Below are 27,706 nucleotides of genomic sequence, written 5' to 3'. Positions count from 1 at the left end.
AGGGTCACACAGCTAGGAAGTGCTAAGTATCTGAGATCAAATTTGAACGCAGATCCTCCTGACTTCAGAGCTGGTGCTCTAACACCAGCGCCACCTAGCTGCCCCTATAATGGAGTTTTAATCCAGTTTCTTAGCTTCGTTTTATAAGTCACTGAGGGAGGCGAGCAAGAGGATAAAGAAGATCTGAATGTAAAAGCAGAAACCTAAAGACTGACTCGCCAACACTACAGACTGACGGAGGCTTTTTTTCTTTCTTTTTTTTAATGCAAAACCTTAAAACTTAAGTGGCTGCAGTGTTGAAAAGTGTCATGGGGTTTTTTAACCCATGACAGTCACTCTCTTGACTATATGGAGGCTAAATAAGGGAAAATACCTATGTCACAGAAACCCCTGACTCCTGCAAGCGTGGCTTTCGGAAAGGAAGGAAATGTTTAATTACGGTACCAAGTTGGACTAATCTAGACTAATCTAGGATGCTGCAAGGGGCCCAGAAAATGAAGGACACACGTGTATAGACAGCTAGTGGACAGATCACTGGACTGAAGAGTCAGAACTGGGTTAGAATACCTTTCTTAGAGGTCCATAGAATTCAGTCCTGAAAGGAACATGAGAAGCTATCCAGCCTTCGTACCTTCAAGACCTTGTACAAATCAATTGTTTCCCCTGAATGCTAGGGGACTTTGTGTGTAAAATGAGGGGTTCGAATACTCCTTCAAAGGGCTTTACCAACTATAAGTAGGCAAATTACATCCTCTCGGTATCCCCCAGGCAACTCTAAAACTAAATTGCCCAGGACACCGGCAACCTACATGGGTAGGAGTTCCCTAAACCAAGGCTTAAAAAGCTGTGGGTCGTGAGTGAAGTAACTGAAAATGGGAGGGGGAGGAGGGTCCTAAAATTATGATTTATTATCATAGATGTTTGGTTTGTGTATTTACTTTACATATCTATATACTAAGGTCGTGTAAAAAATTTTGGGATGAAAAGGAGTGGGAAAAGTTTAAGAAGCCCTGCCTTAAACCGATGGAATCAAGGATCCCGTCCCTATCTTTTCTATTTCCAAAGTCTAGAAAATATTATTCTCCCTCCCCCCCATCGCCGCAACCCTCTGCCACACCCACCCACACTCCTCAAGGACAGACAATTCAACCCGAGCTCTCCAAACCGTACACAGGAAACCTTCCGCACCCCGAGAAAGCCGGCCCCCTCCCTTAGAGACTGGACGGAGAAGGCCCAGTTTGGGGGAAGAGGGCGGGAAGACACTGGGACCAGTCCGGTCAGACTTTGGGCTAGCAAAGTCAGGAGTACGTTCCTCTGGGCTTGGGCGGGGGGCTCCCGGCTGGCACAGTCACCCGAGCCCAGCGCCACCAGAAAAGGATTAACAGCGTCTTTTCGGAGTTTAGTCTTCACCTTCAGGGAGGAGACACCTGCAGGGTGATTGATTGATTAATGGACCACACCTCCCACTGGAGCTCCAGTCTCCTCCTCCTTCCTTTCCCTCCCCCTCCTCGGCCCCCCTTAATTCTGGGCACCTTGGGCCATCGGGCCAGTTCAGAATTCTCCCGGACAAGTGGAGAGAACGAGTAGAGCCTGGCAGAGGAAAGACCTTCCCTGTGGCCCTTAGAATAAGCGACACTAGGTGCGGCTGCTGTTACAGAAGCAAGGATGGCCCCTGCAGCAACTTCGGGAGGCGGCTCCCTGCCCAGCGGCTTCTCTGTTCTGGCCTCCTTCCCGGACCTACTTTTCATTTTTGAATTTGTGAGTTGGTCTTTACAAATATCTATTCTTTCCTGGCGTGGGGTGGGAGTGAGGGTAGAAATAGCGCTTGCAGAATTGCCGGGCTGTCCGCCGCTAGCTAGCTCTTGGGTGAGGACTTTCCCTACTCGAGAGACTCCCTACAAGGGATGCTAATACGGACTTTGCTTTAGCACTTTCCCGTTTCTCCCGCACTTTCCTCGCAGCACTTTCCCCGGTGAGAGGCACCGGGTTCAAGTATTATTCTCCCTTTACTAACGTAGAAACCGAGGCTCAGAAAATTGAAGTCATTTGCTTTAGCTATATACAACTCTGGATCTGGATTCAAATTTTGCCGTAGTACAATGTGATTTTTAAGCAAGTCACTTCTAAGGATCCCATGATCTCTCTGTGCCTCAATTCCTCATCTGTAATTACAGCCATCTGATTTTTTTTTTTTAGACTATGCTACAACAAACAATGTGGGCATACCACAAAACATTGTTTTGAAGAGGCAGTATTTTTAAAAATCGTTAATGTACTGTTAAATAAATCACATTATCCAGAAGATTCTGAATGTGACTAGTTTTAAGTAACTTTTTAAGGTTTATTTTGAAACTTGTAATGACCAAATGCACAGTTGCTGTTTTCAGTTGAACCTCCGAGTATATTTTGTAACGTTGCCTACATCTCCTAATCCTTATCCCGATTCCTAAACTTTTTAGGGTTGGTTTTTTGTTTTTTGTTTTTTACTTTTGAAAGGTATCTTGATGAGAGGAATATATTTTGAGTCACTAGAAAAATTGTGTAACTTTGAAATAAATGTTTGATTTGGTTTATTATGGTACTAACTTATGGAGGGAGTTAAAGTAGATGACCTCTAATAGCCCTTCTAGCTATAAATCTATGATTCCTGGGGAGATGGGGGAGGGGAGAATTACTAAGTTTTTAAAGACGTTTTTATCAGCTACTTAACAAAAATTATTAAGCGCCTATCATATTCTAGGCACTGCGCTAAGGATGTTTAAAAAAAAGGGGGGGAGATTTCAAAAATAAATAAATAAAAATAAAAAAATAAAGCAAAAAGCAAATGAAAACCAGTCCCTACTCTCCAGGAGCCCATAAATTAATGGAGAAGCAACCAACTATGTGCAAATGAAATATAGTATACTGAGGAGAGTCTCAGAGGGAAAGCACTAGGATTAAGCAGGATTGGGAAAGACTTGTACAAGGTGGAATTTTACCTGAATCTTGAATGAAGCCTGGGAAGTGAGGAATAAGGGATGGAAAACAGCACTCAAAGCTTAGGGGACAGTCATTGAAAATGCCCAGTCTCTTGGGAGGAATAGCAAGCAAAAGAATCTGAGTGATTCTAAAATAATGGTTATAGATGGGATATCCTATAAGGATTTGAATTTCGGTGGTTTTTTTTGGGGGGGTGGATTTTTTTGTTTGTTTCTTTTTTCATATCCCTAATTCAAAAATTGGGACTTATTGATCCCTAATTCAAAAACTGGGGCTTATTGATATGTACTTTAAATCCTATATTTATGAATTTGGATTACTTTAATTTGAAAAGATTACAATAGGGGCAGTTTGCATGACAGTGCATTTCCACTCACTGGTTAAATATTTGGAGGCTTAAGATTCTCCTCCCACTTATAGTCAGTGATCTGGACAAATCTCTGAACTTTTCTGTACCTGCCTTTCCACTTCTCATCGAGTCTTCAGTGACCTTGTTCAAATGGGAAGTCCATAAAGGCTATACGTAGTTGAAAAATCTCAATGGAAATTCTTAGGGAATTTCCTTTTGGTTGCATATTAGAAAGTAACTAGCAATCACCCAGTTTAAACTTGGATACCAGCTATTAGAATTTGCTGCATGCTTGTGTTACCAACTGCCAAGAATTGTTTGTTTGCTTTTCTATTATTCTTTTTCAACCCCAAATCAAACACATTATTCTTTTAAATTCTAAGCCATCTACTGGGATTTGTAAAGTTTTGTGTGGAGAACTAATTAGAAAAGGGAGTGAAGCAGAAGGGGAGAAAGTCCTATTGCATTTTGTTAATAGAATATAAGGTATTTTGTGTTTGTATGTTCAGGACCTAACATACATAATAGGTACATAGTAGGGGCTAGTACATAGTAGGGGCTTGATAAGTGCTCATTGATTGATTGATAGGTAGTTTCCTATTATTCAGATCAAAAACTCCAAGTGTGTTGCTGAAGGTGGCTTTCAGGATATTTTGGGAAATTTTTTAAATGATAGATATCTCTAGGCACTGCAGTGTGACTCCTAGATGGAAATTTTCTATTTAGTTATCACGTAACCATGTTCAAATTAAAAAAAATTTGAGTTCTTACTGGATATAAGTATTATTGCAGGCAATTCAGGGGCCAGAAACATGTCTAAGACATAGTTCTTCCCTTTAAAAGAATCTTACAATCTGGTAGTAGTTGGAAAAAGAGAGTGGAGATGTTTAGGGGTCTTTACAACTCCACACTTTACAACTGAATTGAAAATACATTTTGTGCCGATTGCACAATGTCTAGTTATGGCAATAAGAGCCATGTAATAGCTCTGGGGTGCGAAAAGCAAGGAGACCACTTGCAGTGGAAGAGGGGGATCATCCTTCATGAAGGAAGTAGCATTTGATCTGGGTCTTAAAGGATGGGCAGGATTTCAACTGGTTGAGATGTCAGGAAGGAGAAAACATTCCAAGCAAAGTGGAATAGCATGAGCAAAGATATGGAGGCAAGGAACCTTGAAGTGTATTAAGGGATCAGTGAGTAATTCAATTTAACTAGAAGGTGGAGTATGTTTAGAAAGTGATAAAGTTGGGGGGGGGGGGTTAGATTGGGGCAACATTATGCAAATTGAATGCCAAGCTGAAGTGTTAGACTTAATCTGTAGGTAAACAAGACATTTTGGTTTTTGGGAAAGGGACTAGTAAAATCCAAGTTTTGTTTTAGGAAGATCAAGCATATGCAATATGAATTGGACTAGGAAAACTAAAGATAGGATAGAACTAAGAAAACTAGAGATGGGGAAGCTGTTATAATAGTTTAGATGAGAGGTTAATAAGGGTCTAAACACTGAACAGAGGTAGTAGCTTTAGGAATGGAAGGGAGAGACGTGGAAACAGAAATATCACACTATTATTGATGGAAAAGAAAAGCCATATAACTCAAAGCAAGTCAGAAAATGGTAGTGCCATTAACAAAACTATGGAAGTCGGGAGAAGAAAAGGATTGGGTATGCGTTTTGGGCTTGTTATTGTTTTCTTAATCATAAGGCAGCCCCACTTTCAGATCAGAAATTGAATTGTGGTTGTCTGACTCTTTGTGACTCCATGGATCATAGCTAGCCACTACTATCTGTAGGGTTTACTTGGCAAATGGTTAACCATTCCCTTCTCCAGTCTTATGGGAGCTGCCCAGGGTGCCACAGCTAGTAAGTGTCTGAGGACAGATTTAAACTCAATTCTTCTTGATTTCAAGCCCTGTGTTTTACCCACTGAGCCACCTAGCTACTGGATGATTAAAGATTCCCCAAAAGAGGCTTGAGCTCCTTCAATGGCACTGACTACTCAGATTTTATCTATGCAGACAATCCACAAGTCTAAGTTAATAATAATGGTTAATAATAACCATACCTATCATTTATATAGCACCCATTATGTACCAAGCACTCTTCTAAGAAGCAAATGTTATCTCATTTGATTCTCCCCCAAACCCTGTGAGAAAGGCACTGTTATCATTGCCATTATTCAGGTGACAAAAAGAAGTCACTTAGTATCTGTTAATTATTTTCTATATATATATATATATATATATATATATATATATATATATATATATATATATATATATTTGTATGTCTTCTCTCTCATTAGATTGTAAGCAGGGTTGTCTTTTGCTTCTTTTTGTTTTTCAGCACAGTACCCAGCACACGATAGGTGCTTAATAAATGTTCATTGAGATTAGATTTGGAATAAAAATTTTAAAAAGCAGGGCTCTATCCAGTGAGCCACCTCAGTTCCCCAGAAGTTAACAAGTTGGATGCCCAACAAGTTATAGTAATTTATAATAGTACCACCTTACATTTTGTTTAGGTCTTTTGTCCAAAGAACTTTATCATAGGTCACAGCAACAAGCATTATTATTCCATGTTTACAGATAAGGAGACTGAGAAGACTAAGTCTCCCGATTTTCAGTCCAATGTTCCTACTTCTGCTGCAAAGTGGGTCCTATTATGAGATGAGGTTCATAGGAACTGGCATTGAGGATAAAGAACAGTATCACTAGGCAGACCATAGGACTTTGGGCTACTAGAGATTCTCCTTTGCTTGTAAAGTTGAATTCAATTAGCCTCCAATTTATAGCCTTATTAAAAGGGCTTGGGAGCAGAGAAGTAGCTAGCTAAATCAAGGCTAATTGGGATTTACCCTGAGCTTTCAAAATTTAGAGTAAACACTTGCTACCCTTTAACAGCTTTAGGATCTAGTTAGCAATAAAAACTAGTCACTTCCAGCAGTGGATAGAGTGGATAGCATGCTAGACTGAAAATGAATTTAAAAAGCATTGACTAAGTGTTTACTGATGTGGTCAGTGATGTGAGGTTTGGTTTCTCTTGTTCCAAAATACCATCACTTATTATTTATTTAAAAAAACAAAAAACAATCATTTGGTGGCTCTTGTTTATAGTGGACTCTCCCCAGGCCACACCTCCCTTCCAAGGAAATATAAAACTGCTCTTTGAAGCTCTTGAGAGTCTCCTTCTGCTGACTTCTTCCTGAAATGGGGAATTCTCAGGCCCTCTCAAGTTTGATTTCTTCCTTCTCCCCAGAGCTGGTTTAGGAAGTACAGAATTTATGGTGAAAGATAAAGAGAAGGACAGAGTGAAGAACAAGCTCTGGCTCCTTCTTTTACTGACTACATGCACACACACACGCACAACCCCTGCCTTCAGCACCACAGCCTGCCCAGTCTGCAGCCGCCCTCCTTGACCCTATCTAGAGACCTTTCTCTTTTAGCTCCTACTGAACCAGTGTCTCAGTTTCTGTGCCCATTTATCTAAAATATAACTTCATCTCAGTTCAATTCTTCCTTACAAAGGGCCTAAGGGGAAAGAAGGGGTATGGCGTTAAGCAAAGCCTTTTTAAAAAAGAAATTCCTTGACTGTTTCATCTTTGTTTATAAGCATTTTTTAAAACTATTCTTTGAAAATCTCATGAACTGAGTGCCAAAATATATTCCATTCTGTTCCAAAGTGAGTCAGGAAAAAAAAGAATGCTGGCCAGAAGCAATAGGTGGTGACCTTGAGAAGGGGAGCAGGTGGGCTGATATCTCTGGACCAGAGAGCAGAACTCTTGCTCCTCCACATCTTGCCTCCTGCCAACTTTAGTTCCTGCCTCTGTCTCAGATCTTCCTACCGACCCAGAGCTGGAAGACCATAGGCTCTACTTCCTGGTAGGTGTAGACAGAAGAGGGAAGAGCAAAGGGAGTTGGCGCGTCAGCAAGCATTTATGTGCGTGCTTTATGCCAGTACCGATCCCACCATTTGGCTGCCATGTTGTACGAATGCCAAATGTAAGCTTGCCAAAGAATTATTTCATGGAGAATTCACCCAAGGCAAGAGCTCACAAGATGGTCAGAAAAAGAGATACATGGACACTTTCAAGATCTCTCTTTTAAGAACTTTAGAACTAGGGTAGCTAGGTGTCACAGTGGGTAGAACACCAGCCCTACAGTCAGGAGGACCTGAGTGCAAATCTAGTCTCAGACACTTAATACTTCCTAACTCTGTGACCCTGGGCAAGTCACTTAACCCAACTGCCTCAGGGGAAAAAAAAGAACTTAAGAATCAATTGTATAACTTGGGAGACACTGGCACTGGAGTGCCCCAGCATTGCCCTCATCAGAGAAGGTGCTGTGCTCTATGAGCAGAGTGGAATTGAATTTCAGCCCAAAAGAAATTAAAAATACACAGAATTAAAGAAGCTACCCTAAATATTCATATGGACTATTTGTGTCTTGACCTGTGGCAGAGCATTCTGAGCTCCTATTGGTCTGATCAGCCACAGTCAGGGCAGTCACTCAAATTTAACATAGCATGATGTCATTTTGGTTGTCTCCAAAAACAGAAAATAACAACAACCTATCCCACCAATGGACCCAGAGGAAGGATATTAATGCTCTTTCCCCCCTTCTGTCCCATGCACCAAGTTGATGACTTTGCTCCTGCTGTTCCCCAGGCCTTCATTGTCTTCCTTCTCCACATTTGCCTCTTGAAGTCATACTCATCCTTTAAAACTCAACTCAGAAGAAATATCCTCCATGAATTCTAGTGGTTAGATCTCAAACAACACTTTGTTTTGCAACTGTGAATTGATCCACTTAGTATAGAACAACATGTTTTTAAATTATTTCTGTATCTTCTCTCCCTAGAAGACAATAAGTTCCCTGATAACAGAAATCCTGTTTCATCCAAATTTTTAATCTTCTCTTTAATCTATATGCTGTACAATTGTTGAATGAATTAATGCTCCCTTAGAAACATTAATCTGCCTGGTAGTAAGAGTTGAAATTAATAGAAGTTTAAACCTGAAAAAAATTCTGGAGATCACCTAATCTAACCACCTTTTTTTATAGATGAAGAAACTGAGGTGGTAAAGGTAATTCCTTTGACTGAAAACCCAGCATGTTTCTCACTACTCAGAAAATGAGAACAAACAGATTAGAGAGTAGTTTCCATATATTTTCCATTACAATGGGCATGAGTTGAGGAAGGGCAGGGCAGCTCTTGATGCCTCTGGTCTCCACAGGAGACTAATAGAGCTGAACAACAAACATTTTTTAAAATTAAAAAATAAATAAATCAAGAGAAGGGAAATGAATCTCTAAGGTCATAGAACTAATAAGCAGTTTCAAATATGAATAAGTGAAGGGTTTATTCAGAAAACAGGTTGCTGACCTTAATGAATTTGAGTCTTATGACCTACATGAATACGAACCAAGAATGCTGAAAGAAATTATGACTGAACTGTTTTCTGTCATTTTTGGAGAATTTCTTGCTGGCCTGGAAGTAAACAGTTATTGTCTCCATTTTACTATTTTACAATTTACAATTTGCAAACACAATTTACCAAAAAATAAATAAAAAGAGAGAGACTGTATAATCCAAACTATAGGCTGGTGAGGTTGACATAGAATACATTATTAAAAAGATGTTTTGTGAGCAATTAAAAAAGGAAGCAATGATCACTGCAATTCAGTTTTGTTAAAAAATAAATAAATAAATAAAGAGTATTACCAGACTTAATCCCATTTTTTTTTTTTTGTTGGTAGAGCCAGTGAATGACATATCCGTATTTCAGTAAAAAATTTGACTGTCTCTCAGTATCCTTGGAGATAAGATAGGTAGTTTAGATTGGATATAGTATAGTTAATGTGGATGCAAAATTTGTTGAAAATGACAGTGACCAAATAGTGGTGATTAATGGATCAATACCAACCTAGTAACGGTATCTAGTGGTGTGCCATAGGGCTCTGTTTTTGACCTTGTTCCATTTAACATTTTTGTCAGTAATTTGAATGAAGGCAAAAGTGATATGCTTATCAAATCTGTAGGTAATATAAAGCTAGGAGGGATAGCTAATATATTGAATCAAAAAACTAATATTCGCAGGATCCAGTCTTGACAGGTTTTAACAATGGTCTGAATCATTTACTAGATTTAAGAAAGTTAATGACAAAAGTTTCTTAATTCAATTGGTTTAAAGGGTGAGCCTTAGTTTGGGACTTTTGAAATCATTTCCCTACAAAGGGTAGATATGCTTATAGATGCTTACTGAGAGGACAAAAGATAATAGTTTCAGTGACTGGGATTGTTCTCTTTTAACTAAAAAGTGCCTTCCCTCTTTAATTATTTCCTGTTCATTCTGTATATAGCTCATTTGTACATATGTGTTTGTTTGATTTCTATCCCATTAGATTGTGTGTTCCTTGAGCACAGGAATTATTTTTTACTGTCCCCAGAAGTTAATACAGTGCCTGGCATATAACAGGGGCTTAATAAAAATTTGACTGGCTTACTGACATTCCCAGATGACCACATAGGTTGAGGTCCTTACCAGAATGAGGGACTATTGTGAGTCCTTTATAGGTTTTCTCTATGAGGTCTATGAGTCCTTTGAAATTTATCCATTTTCAGCAGGGTGGACTAAAGTATGTGCTTGTATGTTAGCTGGAGAACTTTTTCATCCACATCTTTATTGTTATCATTTAATTGTTTTTCATTCCCATCTGGTTCTTTGTGACCCTCATTTTGGGTTTTCTTGGCAGAGATACTAGACTGTTTGCTGTTTCCTTCTTTAGCTCATTTTACAAATTAAGAAATTGAAGCAAATAGAATTGAATGATTTGCCCAGGGTCACACAACTAGTGCATGTCAGGCTGGATTTGAACTTGGGAAGAGTAGTCTCCTTGTTTCCAAGCTCACAGCTAGGAAAATGAACTTTACTTGGAGATTACAAAGTGGATAATCTACATGGGAGCAAGAATGAATCAAAGTATTGGGTAGTTCCTTGGAATAAACTATCTTGTGAACTCAGATCTTGAGGGCTTGAGTCAAAGATTATGAGGAATAAATATAAGGTCCTAAACTTAGATTCAAAAGATAACTGCATAAGGACAGAGTAAAGGAGATGTAGTACACATAAGTCAATAAGCTTATTATGTGCCAGGTACACTGCAGATACAAAGAAAGGCAAAGAAAAAAAAAACCTCATCAATGTGGGTGTTCCTGTAATTAAAAATCCTCTACTCATCCATGGCTGGCCATTATTGGGAACAAAAGTCTCAGTTAGAAATGTCCCAAAATGAAAGGGCTCCCTCTGAATGAGTAACAAATTACCTGCTACTGTAGATCTTTCTGTTGAGGCTGGATAAACCTTCACGGAGGGCAGGGTATTGTGAATATGATTCATGATTTAGGTAAATTGGACTAGAGATTGGGTATTCTCAATGGTAACACTGAGACTGAAACCTAGTTCCTTGAACTCTAAATGCAAAGATGAAATGATTAGTGTGCTAACAGGCCAGGAGTTAAAGGCCATATAGTCCAACTTCCTCATTTTATAAGTTAAATAATTTTATTGGCGATAACCATCTGAGGCAGAATTTGAACCAAGGTTCTCTTGTTCCAAATCCAGTGTGGTTGTAACATTTCCTGAATTTGAAAGGCTTTTGTGAGCTGGCTAGACAGGCTGGACACCTGACCACCATATTGCTCTACTATATTAGTGAAAGGTTATTTGTCTTTAGTTCTCAAAGAGAACCCTGCCATCATGGAGGTGAGGCTGTGACAGGTGAGTGAATTGGATTTAAGGGAGGGAAGGAGGAAGGGCTAAGCAAGGTCACCTGCCTCACTTTCCCCTCCAGAGCCTCCAGGTCCAGTGGCAAATATAGACCAAAATGACTGGTGAGAGTTAGGAACACCATGTGTTCAGATACTCAATGTCTGTATGATTTTGGCTTAGTCATTTTACCTTTCTGGGACCTCATTTTCCCAATCTTTAAAAAGAGGGACTTTGGGGGATAACTAGATAGTACAGGGGATAGAGAGTACCAGCTCTGGAATCAGGAGGATCTGAGTTCAAATCTAACACTTAACACTTACTAGCTGTGAGACCCTGGACAAGTCACTTAACCCCAATATGTCCTGCAGTAGTACACTATATTGAAAGTCAAGCAACTTGGAATCTTAACCCTACTCAGCCATTTACCAAATATGTAATCTTGAGCAGTCACTTAAGTGTGATGTGCCTTAAGTTCCCCTTCAGCAAAATGGTCATTCGTCAAATGATCACAGTTGATTTGTTATGAAGATTAATCAAATAAACTAGGAAGTGGCTAACTAACTTATACCATATGAATATGATAGAAGTCTATTTGCTATAATAAGATGATTTCAGAGGAATTTAGGGAGACTTGTATGAACTGATGCAGAATGAATTAGACAGAACCAGGAGAACAATTTATAAAAAAACAACAATATTATAAGGACAAACAACTATGAACTTAGGAATTCTGATCAATGCAATGACAAGCCACAATTTCAAAGAATTCATTAGTCTACCCACTTCCTGTCAGAGAGTAGGTGACTCAAACTGCAGAAGGAGATACACAAAACTTGGATATGACCAACACAGAAATTTTATTTTGCTTGATTTTTTTTTCCTGTAACAGGAGTTAATTTTCTATCCGTCTCAATGTGAAGAAAACGATACAAAGGAGAGATTTCATTAAAAATGGAATGCAAGTGCAAACCACTTTGTTGTTTCTATGTATATGTTTATATCTATGCTAATAATGATCTAAGGTTGGGAGAATAAAAGGGAAAGGAGAATCTAATTATCTCTGAAAGTTCTTTGTTTTCAAATACCATTATAATCAATCATTTATCCCCAATGTAGTTCATATGCCCCTGGATAATCCTTATACTTTCGTCACTAATTCAAGTAATTCCAAGCCAAATTTAGAATATGCTGACATTCCTTTGTCAGGGAAACCTTCCACTGGGAACAAAATCTTGTTGCAAAGACAGATCATAGAATGTTAGAGCTAGGAGGACTTCATTTAGATCAATCCCTAATTGTAAAATTTTAAAGATGAAGAAACTGAGGCTATTCACCTAGTTCATACCTGGTTTCACAAGCATCATCTTTGTCTTTTAATCTTGATTGATTTTTTTTTTTTCATTTTGCAAAGCTTTGTATTTGAACCAAAAAGTTCTTATGCAAGTCAGAAATCTTATTGAATGAATCACATGATGGTGACTGTCAGCAATTCTTGGAGACAGACTACTGGGAAGACCTATACCTCCTCTTCTAACCAAATCTCTATGACATCTGCTGTTGAAATTGTCATTATCCTACTTTCTCCTGTGACACATGGACAAATGTTGTCTCTCCCTTTTACTCCTCCATGAGCTGAATTATTGTGCTGGCTATTCCAAACAAAGTTCCCCATGACCCTGTCAAGGAGTTTGCTAGACTTTCAGAAAAAGCAAAAGAGCAAAGAACAATAAAAGTTCTCTGAGTCCGTTTACTTACAAAGACTGTCTTTATACAGGTGGCCCAGATACAATCTTGGGTCACTCAAGCTGAACATGTCTAAGAGATTATTGTGCCTGAAGATCCCTAGTATGCTAGAATGCTGGAAGATGGTTTTCCTCCCTTCCCCCTTCATTCTGTGTCTCCTTTAAACTGAGTTAATTCTTCCTAAACCCCAGGAAGGTGGGCCATACTTGGAAGACTTTGGGTCATTGCCTTGGTGAGACCCCAAGTCGGCTTGTATTTGAAAGTTTCTGAGGGATAATTAATGCCTTTGATTTCTGAACCCCTGTGGGAGGGGATGCACTTAGGAGTCAATCCAGTCCTCCAATTCATCTCTTGAACCTACTCAGTCACTTTGAACAGCTTTCATTTAATAAGTATTTGTTAACAATATTAATGCTTAATCATCCTAGCCCTGATTTTTAAATTCTAGGTCCCTCAACTTGTTTCCATTCCATAAATTCATATCAAGGACTTATTATGTACTGAACATAAGAGAAACAAAGATAGAACAGAACAATACTAGTCTTCAAATAGCTCAGATAGGGTTAGATGGATACAGTATGTAATGCAGATAAGGAAGTACAAAGTAATTTGAGGAGGGAGAAGATGCCATCAGTTAGGAAGATTAGTGGAGATGTAGGGAGGAGTTGGCCCCTGGAGCTGATCCTCAAAGGAAGCTAGGGATTTAAAGAAGTGGAGGGGAAGAAAGCGTAATAGGTTCTTTTTGAAGTTCTTCCTTTCCTCCTTCCTGAGCTTCCAGCATTGAGTCGGGGAAACTGGGGAGAGTCTTTGAAAAAAATCAGCCCAGGTAACAATCCAAAATCATTTTGGATTAGTCTGGACCTCCAGTTCAAGCATATATCCCTGACCTTTAAAAGTGATAATAAAATATTGCTTTGTTTGTACCTGCCAGAGCCCCAGAGCCATTCTAATACCAAGCATTAAAAGCAATGCTTTTAATAGATTTTACAGAATAGGTATGTTTTGTAAGACTGTGTGACCTGATTTGAGGGTTACAAACATGAGTAAATGTATGTATTATTGTGTTCCACTCTCAATATTCTGATGTGGCAACTGACACTTTTATTTCTGACTCTATACATGATAACTATCAAAAAGATGACTAGTAATTATTTCACTTGGGGCGGAACAAGTTTAGGAGAGGGGGAAGGGGGCAGTTCAGAGACAGAAACCTTGACCATTTTTGCAGTTGTGCTGAAAAGAACAGGGTAAAGCAAACCCACTCGAAAGCTTGGCTTTTCCTCCGTCCCTCCTAGGATTGGAGAGAAAGGTGCCTCAGTGGCAGAAGGAACAGGGCAAGGACAGTAATGGAGTGGGGCTGCAGCATGCCATACTTGGATGTCAGCTCTAGATTATGGCCCTATTTACTTGTTCTACTTCCAACTTTGTTAAATAATTTCAGAATGTTCCAGAAAGCTTGTGTTCCGAGAAAAAAGCAATAAGAAAAAGAATATATTGGTTCTCCACAAAATCCCAGGAGCAGGACTTTTCTCGAAAGTATGGTAGTTAAATAATAAATAATAAAGGCATTTTAAATTTCCACTTGGATAGTTAGCCAAGGGTACTTTACACAAGTTAGGACACTCCTCCCCCCCCACCACCAAAAAAAAAATGAAGTTATTATTTTCTATGCTAATAATGCACTAATTTATTCCTATGTAAAATTTAGCCAAGGTCACCATCTTTCTGCTTTGTTTCTCCTTTGTTTCATGATGTTCTGTGTGTGTTTATGCATGCAATGCACTCACATGTGAGGATTTTGAACAGTTCATGTTATACCCTCTGGCAACCTCCATTTCAATAGAGAAAAAATTAATTTACAGATTTACAGATTTACATAGCACTTTCACATATATTATCTCAATTAATCCTCATAGCTCCATGAGGTAAATCATTCCCCTTTTATAGAATCTAAAGTATCTTTTTAAAAAAAATTAATTATAGTTTTTATTTACCAGATATATGCATGGGTAATTTTACAACATTGACAACTGCCAAACCTTTTGTCCCAATTTTTCCCCTCCTTCCCTCCCCCCAGATGACAGGTTGACCAATACATGTAAAATATCTTAAAGTATAAATTAAATATATGTGTATATATGTGTCCAAGCAGTTCTTTTTGCTGTACCAAAATAATCCGACTTTGAAATAGTGTACAATTAGTCTGTGAAGGAAATCCAAAATGCAGGCGGACAAAAATAGAGGGATTGGGAATTCTATGTAGTGAACCTAAAGTATCTTCACTCACCACTGGATACAGAAATATTTTAAACATCATAAGGTTAACTTAATAGGGTTAGAGTCTCAGTCTGTATTCCAAAACAATGACTTGCAAGTCATTTGTTTAGAATGCTTTTCTCCATAGGAACAGTCTCTTCATGTTTCAAGGCTTGGGTTCCTATCACTAGTCCACAGGAGATTGTAACATATTGTAAAATCTAATGGCTCTTCAGTGTTGTTTCTAGAAGGAAATACATTCTGAGATGCCATTAAGGAATTCTTCTCCTGGTAGTAGAGTATGAGTCATTATTTCTCCCCTTGGGGTCTGGGCTTACTAGTTCAGGGACAGCAATTAGTATGCCAAAGGAAAGTTGTTTAAAAAAAAAAAAGTCTATGCCTTGGCAACTAGCTGAGGTCAGAATTTTGGTATATTCCATAGATTTTCTGTATTTTCAGTTTCTTTGACTCTAACATATTAACATTGGGATTTTTTTTTTCAGTCACAACAGTTAGAGAAATCATTCTACTCAAGCACACATACTCCTGGATCTTTCTACCCCTGAATCTGTGCTCTGACCCTGTTATCTACCCCCCTTTTCTCTGACCAGGCCTGTCTTAATCTTAGCCATCATTCAGAACCAATTCCTGTTCTGTAAAATGATCCATAACCATCCCCACCTACCATCTCCCTCCTTTTTTATAATGCCTTATGTTTGGTTTGGTTTGTAATTATTTACCTGGATGACCTTGAACAAGCCACTTAGTCTCAATCTCCTTAGGTGGTACAATGGCCTTGGCACTGAACTTAAAAGTCCAGAAGACTTGAATTCAAATTCTGCCTCAGATGCGTAACTAGCTATATTAACCACAGGCAAGTCACTTAAAAATCTTTGAGCTTCAGTTTCCTCAAGTGTAAAATGGTGATTGTATCTACCTCCCAGGGTTGTTGTGAAAAGCAAATGAGATAACATAAAGAGCCTGGCAAACCTTAATGCCTAATATAAGTGCTAGCTAGTGGTATTACCTGTAAAATGACAGGGTTGTACTACATGGCTTCTGAAAATCCTTCTACCTCTAACTCCAAGGTCCAATAATCCTAAATTCATAATTAAAATTATTTTTTAAATCTCAGCAAATGTCAAACAGTGTAGTAAATAAAATGAGAAGATTCAAAATAAAATCTCATACTCTAAACTACAATTTAATATTTTTTAACTTTTCAAAAAAATTCTGTGTCCCCTTTTATTCCATTGGGGGGGGTTAATACCATACTTATTATTAATAACAATGCTGACCAGCACAACAATCTCTGCTTGAATAATAATCTAGTCCAAAACTTCTTAAAATGTAGATTGTGATCTCATATGGAGTCATAACTAAATGTGAAAGTCATGAAATTATGATTTATTTTTTATTTATATATCTGTTTTATATATCTATATACTGGGGTAAAATAAAAAATTCCTTGGACCAAAAGGGGTCAGGAAAGGAAAAGGTTTAAGAAGCTCTGGTCTACTCAGCCAATCTTTTTTGTGCCTTAACCTGTTCTTCCAATTTTTCTCTCTTTCTGATCATCAATCTCAACTCCAGCATGTGCTGTATTTTAAAAGCCTGTGAAGTCAACTAGCACTTCCTAAAGTCTTCCCAAGTCAGAATATTTAGTTGTGTATCGTTGGGCATCATTTAACCCCTGTTTGTTTCCTCATTTATACAAAGGGGACAATAATAGCATTTAAGGGTAACTAGAGAGTGCAATGGATAGAACACTGAGTTTGAAATCAGTCTTCTTCTTTGAATTCAAATTTGATTTCAAACACTTAATAAATGTATGACCCTGGGCAAGTCACTTAATCCTGTTTGCCTCAGTTTTCTCATCTGTAAAATGAGCTGGAGAAGGAAATGGCAACTCACACCAGTATCGTAGCTAAGAACACTCCAGAATGGGATCACAAAGTGTTGGACATGACTGAAATGACTCGATAACAACAATAAAAAATAAATATTACCTAGTTTCCAGGAATTCTATAAGGATAAAAAGAGATTATATTTATAAAGTATCTTGCAAACCTTAAAGCACTATATAAATATTAGCTATGATTAAAAAGCAAGATGGAAAGAAGGAACACAAAGCTCATTCTATAAAGGATATTTCTTTAAAGTATGGTGATGATGTGATTTGATCTTTCCTCATCCCAAGACTATTTTCACGTCTTATCTGGATATCTGAGTTACAATTATTTGGTACATCTGAATCATGCTTGCGTGAATGAAGTAGAGAGCTGAGAACAAAAATCCCATTAAAATTCTACTTTTCCTGAAGTTACCTAAGTGTAACAACTGGGGCTCTTGAAGATTCTGCAAACTCTGATTCTACAGCCCCTGACAGATTTTTCCAGCTTCAGTGTCACTGTTTGGGGTCATCAGTTATGTAAATTATGGCCCAAGCTCATCTATTATGGGGCTCTCTGTTAACCAGGCCATGAAGGAGTCATCAATATAATAGCAAAAACAATTAAGATAAAAAAGCAATGTGAAAAGTAATGAAGGGAATCAAGTACTAAAATATTTTTCTTTCCCTCCCCAACAGCTATTGACCATATTACATAAGTAATTCAGCAAAAGACTAATTTTTTTAAATTTATAAAAGAGAACTTTACCTGGATTATTATAGAATATACCTTTTCTATAGGTTAAGTGAGCTATAGAAACACACTATACCTTATAAGTATAGTATCTATGTACATATACTATATGTATATTAAGATTATTTAAAAGGAAGTCATTTTTCATATTTTTTCATTCTCTCCTCCCTCCCCACCCCCAGCCTAGACAAACAGGTTTTTCTGAATTTTCTTGTACTTTCTTGTGCTTTGTTGTTGTTATTTCTGATACGAAAGCCCTCACAAAGTTTGCTTTCAATAACAGCATCACTAAAGAACTTTATCATATGATTGTAATTTCACTGGGATTGGGGGGGGGGGCAGCAGGGCAGGGTGTCTCTCAGTCCACCTGTGTACACCACCATTGCATACCTCCCATCATAGATAGTTTCAGGATGTTCTGTGGCCAAAATAAAAAGTTTATCCTCTGGTCACTAACTTGGCAGATCTAGTTCTTGGGCAAAAGATTATCAGTCTGTCTTGGAGGTAGTGCTTGAGCCTTTCCAAATATGAGAGACCTATCAAAATTTAAACTAAAGAAAAACTTTCAAAATAACTGATCCTGGTTTATCTCCATACTCTACCAAAAAAAAAAGTAATATAAGAATTTAGTAGAAGTGTTCTTTTGTCAGTAAAGTAGGATTTTTTTTTAAAATCATGTTCATTAGATCTTAGTATCTTTAGTCCAATAACGTCAGCTTATTTTTATTTTATTTATTTATAACCTTTTCTATTGTATTTTTCCCTGTAACAAGAGAAAACTATTCAGCAAAATCTTGTTACTATTATTCATTTAGTCAGTCATATCAATCTCTTCATGATCCTGTGGACTATTGTCTGTGGGGGTTTTTTGGCAAAGATAACTAAAATGGTTTGCCCATTCCTTCTCCAATGTGTCCTCATTTTACAGTTGAGTTGCCTAGGGTCACATAGTAAGTGTGTAAAGTCAAATTTGAACTCGGATCTTCCTCACTCCAAACCCAGAACTCTGTCCATTAAACCACCTTGCTACCCCCATCAATAGAATCTACTGATGCATCAGGTGTATCTGACAGTGTCTGCACCCATGCTCTGTCTACCAACCTGTCTCCCAAAAGGAAAGAGGTATGTTTTATCAGTATTATGTGCCAAGTCTTAAGCTAAGCATCAGAAATACAAAGTCAAAAGTGAAAGAGCCCATGCCTTCAGGAAGCTTACATTCTAATAGGGAGAGAAACTAAATATGTGTATACACACACACACACACACACACATATATATATATTATGATTGTCATATAGATTATATATATTAAAATATATTTATATACAAAATATACAATGTATATAAATATATATGTAATATATATAAAATAAAATCACATATATAAAATAAATACAAAACAGTTTGGGGAGGAAGTACATGGGGGGCAGGATACGTTCAAAAAGGTTTCTTGTAAAAGGCAGTTATATGTATACATATGCATATATTTACACATATATGAAGATATATGTGTGTGTGTGTGGTTATCATATAAACAAAATGAATGAAAGGTGGCTTGGGAAGGGAGTTCACTAAGGTGGAGGAAGGTGCTCTCAGAAAAGGTTTCATATGAAAGATGGTACTTTAATCATTGCCTTTGGGTACTATTCTATGACATCTATGTGCCACAATTTGTTCAGTTTCTCATCAGTAACTATCTATACTGTTGTCAGGATGCTATTAAAAAATGTTGTTGGTATGAGTATTTGAGTTTTTGTTGTCATTCATTTGTGTTCAGTCATATCTGACTCTTAGTGACCCTATTTGGGGTTTTGGGGGTATGATACTGGAGGGGCTTGCTACTTCCTTCTCCAGCTCATTTTACAGATGAGTAAAGTTAAGGGTCTGAGGTCAGATTTGAATTAAGGAAGATAAGTGTTCCTGACTCCATGTCTGGTATTCTAACTCCTTGTCATATTTGGTTCTACATTGGGCTTTTCTTTCTGTCCTTAATCTCCTTGCAAGCCCTTCTCTTAACAGATAAGAAACTGATAGGTCCAAATAGGTGAGATGGCACACAGTGATGTGGCCACAGCTAGAATCAACAGCACAGGAAGCCAGTGGGAATAAGGAAGGGCTAATGGTCAGTTGCCCAGGGTTACAATCTGGAACATGGCTGTTCTCTGGCCAAATCGCCTCTTGTATATTTGTACACATGAGCTTCCATTGTTCTACTTCTGAAGCTATGCCTGGGGAGCTCAGGGTGGTACAAGGAGAAAGTCAGTGTTGAGCAGTGGAAAGGCGGCTGAATTTGGAGCCAAAAGACCTGAGCTTAGTACTTATGTGATGTTGGGTAAACTCTTTGGACCTCAGTTCTCTTGTATATAAACAAAAAAGGTAAGGATTAGATTAGATGATTCTAGCTGGGCCAACTCAGTGACACAATGGATAAAGTGCTGGACCTGGAGTCAGGAAGACTCTTCCTTAGTTCAAATCTGGCTTCAGAAAATTGTTAGCTGTGGGACTCTGGGCAAATCATTTAATTCTGTTTACCTCAGTTTCTTCCTCTGTAAAATGAGCCCAAGAAGGAAATGATAAACCATTTTGGTATTTTTATTAAGAAAATCCCAAATAGGGTTATGAAGAGTCAAACATGACTGAAAAATGACTAAATAACAAAAGATTTCCAGCTTAATCTATTTAATTGAGAGTGTATTGTACTGTGACTTAGGAGGAAACGGAGTAGAATAAGGAGTTCCTTTGATAATTGGGATCTATCCTATATGCTTCATAAGATTTGTAATTAGTTTGGAGGGACTTTAGAACTTTAAAGCATTATTGTTCAGCCTCTAACTCATTGAAGAAGTTAATGAATGCCCAATCTATCTTAGATGCCTCATCTCTCCCCTGGGGCCAGTAATGCCCCTGAATGTCTGTTTCCAGACATGTGAGGATAATAAAATAATAATAGGTTTCTAAATGCCTTGAAATTGTCAGAATCAAAGTACCACATTAAGCCAAAATTTTGATGGCATGATTATTAAATCACTTACTAGGAAAGTGGTACAACCTAGCAGAAAGGCTGGGAGCCAGGAGAATTTGATTCTACTTATATATGTGTGTGTGTGTGTGTGTGTGTGTGTGTGTGTGTGTGTGTGTGTGTGTGTGTATTTATTAAGTACCTATTATATGCTAGGCATTGTGCTAAGCACTTAACAAATATTAGCTCAGTTGACCCTCACTACAACCCTGTGAGTGAGTACTGCCCTGATTTTATGGCTATATTTGAACTCAGACTGCCTGACTTAACCACTCAGTTGCCCTATAAAGTTGTATGTCCTGTCATTTCTCCTCTCTGGGTTAATTTCTTTAATGGAAAAACAGGGGATCAGATTAGAGGATATACTCTTGTATCAGAGATTTCACTATCATGTTTCAGAAAGGTAGCTTTACCTCTACTTAATGATTTACTTTGGTGAACTTTTGTGTTTTATTTGCCTTTATTCTATATGATGCCCATGGTCCAAACACTTCCAATCCAAATCATTTGAATACTTCCTCATCTCAAAAGATGCACTTTGGTGTTTTCTGCTTGTCTGAGAAAACTTGTTCTCTCTTCCCATAATGGAAGAAATTTAAGGGAGTAACTAAAGAATGGCATCAGGAGAAAAGCTGGACTTTTAACTCATACACAACTTAGAGTTGGAAGGGAACCAATGGCCAAATAATTTGAATGTTGTGTTGTCTTGTCCAGCTCCTCATGCTAATGCTGTCCACGGTGTTTTCTTGACAAAGATACTGGAGTGCTTTGCCATTTCCTTCTCCACTTGTCACCTGTTATAGTGGGAATTCCTTCCAGGTTTAAGTTGAACTTAATGATGACTGAGGTCCTTTTCATCTCTGAGATTCTGTGATTATTTGGCTCTAGATCTAGCTTTCCTTCCATTGTCCAGTACACACTTAGGTACAGAATGAAAGGAATGAGTCTTCTAAATCACCCTTATCTTTTCTGCCTCTCCGCTTTTAACAAATATTTGGCTAGGGTTATACTGAGATCTGGGGAAAAGTTGACTTCATAAGGGCAAATTAGTGACTTATCTCTCTGTGATAAGCTATTATATTTGTCCTATTTCTCTGTTCACATTACAGATGTAGGTGGGGAGTTATCCTTTCCTTCTAAAACAAGCTTTGGGTCCTAGCAGTTCACACTGAGTTGAGATTACCATACATTAGGAGGCTACTGTGATAGTTCAGAAAAGAAATGCATGAACTAGGATAGTGACTATGTATGGACCATTTTTAAATTGTTCCCAACCAAATGGAACATTTTTTCCTAACAGAGGAGATCTCGTGTGTGTGTGTGTGTGTGTGTGTGTGTGTGTGTGTGTGTGTGTGTGTAGTTACTTATCATGTATATGAACATAAGATACTTTGGGGATAGAATGCTAGCAAATAAGAGGATCAGAAAAGACTTCATATAGAAGAGGGCACTGCAGTTGAATCTTGATCATATTGTTCAGATGCCAAACATACGTTTGCCAAAAAGATTATTTTATGGAGAACTCATATAGGGCAAGTACTCACAGGGATGTCAGAAGAAATAATACAAGGATACTTTCAAAGTTTCTCTGAAGAACCTCTGAATCACTTGTGAGACACTGTATCAATGAAGGTGCTACGCTCTATAAGCAAAGAAGAATTGCGTGAAATATGCAAATTGAGGGACCTTTCTACTCCAAATGTTCATGTAGGCTCTTTGTGCCCCACCTGGGGTAGCACCTTCTAACCTTGTTTTGGTCCGATCAGCCACAGTCAGACACACTGTACCTTGACCCTAACATAGTAATGTGATTTTGGTCCTCCTCAAACATAAAGACCAACAACAAGCCAATGGAAATCAGAAATTCCAAGAGAGATGAAGAGAGAGAACATTCCAAATATGAAGGATGGCCGCCAAAAAGGACCAGAAACTAGAGCTGGAGGGTTGTATGTACAGAATCATGAGTAGGCAGGGAAGAAAGGAAATAGACTGATAACTTAACAAAGGGATAGGTCATGAAAATATTGATTCTGGAGACAATAGGGAAACACTAGTGACATGATCAGATCTAGACTTTAGAAAAATCATTTTGAAGAATGGATTGGATTGTGGAGATGCTTGAAATGGGAAGACCAAGCAAAAGACTATGTCAATAATCTAGACAAGTGGATGAGGATCTAATGGTGTGGCTGGGTGAGTAAAGGGGGGGCAGGAAGTGGTAGAGATAGAAACAAAGTTGGATATATGGGATGAGTAAGAAATTGAAGATGGCACTGAGTATCAACAAGGGTAGTTGATAGGATGTTGGTGACCTCACCAGTAATAGAGAAGTTCAGAAGAGGAATGGGTTTGGGAGGAAAATTAATGAGCAAAGTACATGATCTTCTTGAGTCTCTCCTTATCTATAAAATGTGGAGATTGGACTAGATAACCTCTAAGTCAAAATCTATGATCCTCTGGATTAGGGAACACTTCAACAAAATGATGTGTTATCTTTGCTAAGTCCTGAAGGAAGAGTTCTTTTTTTTTTTTTCTTTTCTTTTTTTTTTTTTTTTTTTTTTTTTGCTGAGGCATTTGGGGTTAAATGACTTGCCCAGGGTCACACAGCTAGGAAGTATTAAGTGTCTGAGGCCAGATTTGAACTCAGGTCCTCCTGAATTCAGGGCTGGCGGAAGAGAAGAATCCTGAAGGGGAAGGAGAGCAAGAGTGCATTTCATGATAAGATATTGGCATGTCTGAATGAATGTCTCATGCATTTAGAAATAGTTCATAGTCCAATTTGGGACAAAAAGTACATGAAATAGTATGTGAAATAAGGTTGGAAAGGTAGATAAAAGGCAAAATAGGGAGGGCCTTAAATACCAGGCTAAAGAATTTACAATTTGACTTTTCTTGTGCAGCATGATAAATGTGGAAATTGCACATGTTTATACTGGATTACTTATTGTCTAGGGGAGGAAAAAGGTGGGGAGGGAGGGAGAAAAATTTGGAACACAAGGTTTTACAAGGGTGAATGTGAAAACTATCTTTGCATGTATTTTGAAAAATAAAAAGCTACTATTAAAAATAAAATAAAATAAAAAACAATTTAAAGAGTTTACAGTTTATGCTATAAACAATAATGAGCCTAATGAGCCACAAAAAAAGTTTTGAGCAGAAGAATGATATGTTCAAATATGGGCATTAAGATTATTTGAGAAACTATGTCAAGAACAGATTAGAAATGGGAAAGATTAAAAGCAGGAAGACAGATTAAGTTATTTTAATAGTTTAGGAGAAGGATGATGAGATCTTGAGCTAGGGTAGTTACTATTATTATCTCATTTGAAATTCATAATAACTCTGAATTACATATTAGAGAATTCTTATGTCCATTTTACAGATGAGGCAGTTGAGGTTCAGAGGTATTAAAAATTATTCCCCCCCATAGCCAGTAAGTGTCAAAGGGAAATTTGAATCTAGTTCTTCTTGAATACAAATTTAGCACTCTCTCACTCTACCACACTGCCTTCATAATCGTAAATGATACTCATGACAACTCAATAAAATGCAGAGGGCAGGGAAGTAAGGAAAATAAGTAAAGAAACTGAGTTTAAAGTTGAGTCATGTAATTTTTCCTTGTTTTATTGACTTTGGGTAGCAGCAGACCTAGTTTTGAACTGGGTCTTCTGACTCCAAATCAAATGCTGCTTCTGCAAATCTTTTTTTTTGTTTTCTTCTAATTCCTTAACAGTATTGACTGGAAGAATGGTATTGTTTTAATAACTGCTTAAGCTAGTATCATAAATATCTCCAGCAAGGAAGAAAAATTGTTGTATTCTTTGGTTGCAAAAGGAGAGGTGAGAGAGAGTAAACATTTATTAAGTGCCTACTATATATTCAGGCACTATGTTACTTTTAAAAATATTATTTTATTCAATACAACAACTCTGGGAGGTACTACTATTATCCCCATTTTCTAGTTGAAAAAACTGAGGCAAACAAGGTTAAGTGATTTACCCCAGGGTCACAGAGCTAATGCATATTTGGATTTAAACTCAGGTCTGACTATAAGCCTAGCACTGAATCCCCTCAGCCATCCAGATGCCTTCTAAAAAGAATCAATAAAATAGTGGGAATGAACATTGGATTTGCAGTCTAGACTTAGGTTTGGGGATACCTGAGCTCAGAAACTTACTAGCTATGTTACTATAGATAAAACTAACCTATCTGAGCCTTTGTGTTCCCATCTGCAAATTGGAGATAACTGTACTTCTAATGCCTTGCACATGGGGCAGTTGTGAGGAAGTGTTTGATAAACTTTAAAGCACTTTAGAAATGTAAATTATTATTGTAGTTCATTTTCTTCTCCAAGTCAATGATTTCTGTATTAACTTTAAGCCTGATTTGTTCCAGCTCAGATATTTGGACCTACTTATTCTTCAGTAATGTGTGGCCTTTATAAGAAATCAGTCATTCCCCAGTTGTAGGTCTTAATTGTTGGTTGGGAAAGTGAAAAAAGAGAAGAAGCATTTGCCAATTATCCAGCAGAATCTAGGTTACTTGATCAATTGATAAGCATTTATTAAGTGTCTAATTATGTTCCAAACACTATACCAGGATAGTTAAAAGACAGTCTGTATTCTCAAGTATGCACAAACAGGTTACATACAGGATAAACTGTTTAAAAATTGCATAACGTGTTTGTACATACTTATGTGCCTGTTGATTGCATGTAAATGTACATTTGCATGTAGATAGTGAATGTGAGATTAGACTGCCTTTTAACTATTCTTAACAATTGGTACAGTGTCTGGCACATAGTAGACACTTAACAAAAAGAGAAGACATTAGAATTAAAAGTTATTGGGAAAGACTTACTACAGAAAGTGGAATTTCAGCCGGGATTTGAAAGAAGCCAGGAAAGTCAGGAGACAGAGACAAGGAGGGAGAGGATTCCAGACAGAAAATAGCCATTAAAAATCCCCAGAACCAAGAAATGCAGTATGTTGTTTTAGGAAAGGCAAGGATACATTCAGCAGATGGTTAACAGTTTGCTGAGTGGCTTATAGATGAGACTCTTTGAACATCCTATAGACATCTTACTTTTCAAGGCAGTCATGCTCATATTAAGAGGCAGCAGCTGGCACTGGCAAAGGCCTGAGATGGAAGGCTATTGATATATAAGGAGTTTTTACATGATTATAAATGGAGGTATAATTCGTGATTCTTCTAATTCTTCTTCTCTGCTATATGCATTAGCTATGAAACATATCTATATTTTGGCAGAAATATCATATATCATCTTTCCAGTAGAAAGATATTTTGCAAAGATCAGAAGTGAGGGAAAATGGTTTTCTTATTTGTGAATCGATCTGACAAAATAAATATATTTAAAATTTACATTAATAGATTTAAGGGAGCTAGGTCCTGGAACTGGGAGGAACTGACAGCAATTTCTTCTATTTGTAGCTCTATTATGGAGGGTAGTCATTAATTAGCTCATAATAAAACTTTATACTTTGATCTATAATTGTCCAATATAGGGAAAAATAATAAATTACTCCATCTCTGCTAGGAAAAATCAGATTGAAATTTACCTATACTTTTGAAATAAGTTATTCTTAAATGTATTTTCTAAATTCTTATGAATTAAGTGGATGCTAATTCAAACAACAAATAACTACATAAATATATATATACATACTTCAAAACACATGTATTGAGAATTTTGTTTCTAGTTTCTTCCTCCTAAGGGAACACCATCCATCTGAACACACACACACACACACACACACACACACACACACACACACACACACACATCCATGGATACATACCTATTTTCATTTCTTGACTAGAAAATTGTTGTCATCAGAAAACAGGAAATCTGAGTTTTGGGTACAGGATTTTGCTGATCCTGTATTTGTAAACACTGTTCTCTAATTCAGTTGAAAATGCGTTATTAACAATGACTTTCAAAACACTAGTGAACGCTTTCTTGGTGACCCAAACATTTGTTGTAGAGATATGGTGGTTTATGTAGAGGAAGGAGGAGAAAATTTGGAACACAAGGTTTTGCAAGGATCAATGTTGAAAAATTACCCATGACATTACCAACACAATCCAACAGCAAGAGATACAAAGAGAAATTCCATTCAAAATAACTGTTGATAGTATAAAATATTTGGGAATATATCTACCAAAGGAAAGTCAGGAATTATATGAGCAAAATTAAAAAACACTTGCCACAAAAATAAAATCAGATTTACATAATTGGAAAGACATTCAGTGCTCTTGGATAGGCCAAGTGAATATAATAAAGATGACAATTCTCCCTAAACTAATCTATTTATTTAGTGCTATACCAATCAGACTCCCAAGAAACTATTTTAATGACCTAGAAAAAATAACAACAGAATTCATATGGAAGAATAAAAGGTCGAGAATTTCAAGGGAAGTAATGAAAAAAAAAATCAAATGAAGGTGTGGTCTAGCTGTATCTGATCTAGAACTATATTATAAAGCAGCAGTCACCAAAACCATTTGGTATTGGCTAAGAAATATACTAGTTGATCAGTGGCATAGGTTAGGTTCACAGGACAAGATAGTGAATAAAAATAGCAATCTAGTGTTTGACAAACCCAAAGATCCCAACTTTTGGGATAAGAATTCATTATTTGACAAAAACTGCTGGGAAAACTGGAAATTAGTATGGCAGAAACTAGGCATGGACCCACATTTAACACCACATACTAAGATAAGATCAAAATGGGTCCAAGATTTAGGCATAAAGAGCAAAATCATAAATAAATTGGAGGAACATGGGATGGTCTATCTCTCAGACTTGTGGAGGAGGAAGGAATTTGTGACCAAAGGAGAACTAGAGATCATTATTGATCACAAAATAGAAGATTTTGATTACATCAAATTAAAAAGCCTTTGTACAAACAAAACTAATGCAAAC

General features: G+C 37.4%; 1 protein-coding gene across 1 annotated transcript in view; it reads left to right on the top strand.

Moving 5' to 3' along the window:
* The first annotated feature begins 1,110 nt into the window (after nt 1-1,110).
* The window catches only part of MAL (mal, T cell differentiation protein (MAL blood group)), a 48,993-nt gene continuing 22,397 nt past the window's right edge, over nt 1,111-27,706 (top strand). The window contains exon 1 of the mRNA XM_074287659.1: nt 1,111-1,758. Coding sequence (XP_074143760.1) covers nt 1,666-1,758 — 93 coding nt within the window. The 5' untranslated portion in view covers nt 1,111-1,665. The remainder of the gene's footprint in view (nt 1,759-27,706) is intronic.

The sequence above is a fragment of the Sminthopsis crassicaudata genome, chromosome 2, assembly GCF_048593235.1.
Source record: "Sminthopsis crassicaudata isolate SCR6 chromosome 2, ASM4859323v1, whole genome shotgun sequence".
Taxonomy (NCBI): Eukaryota; Metazoa; Chordata; class Mammalia; order Dasyuromorphia; family Dasyuridae; genus Sminthopsis; species Sminthopsis crassicaudata.
This window is presented reverse-complemented; position numbering and strand designations above follow the sequence as displayed.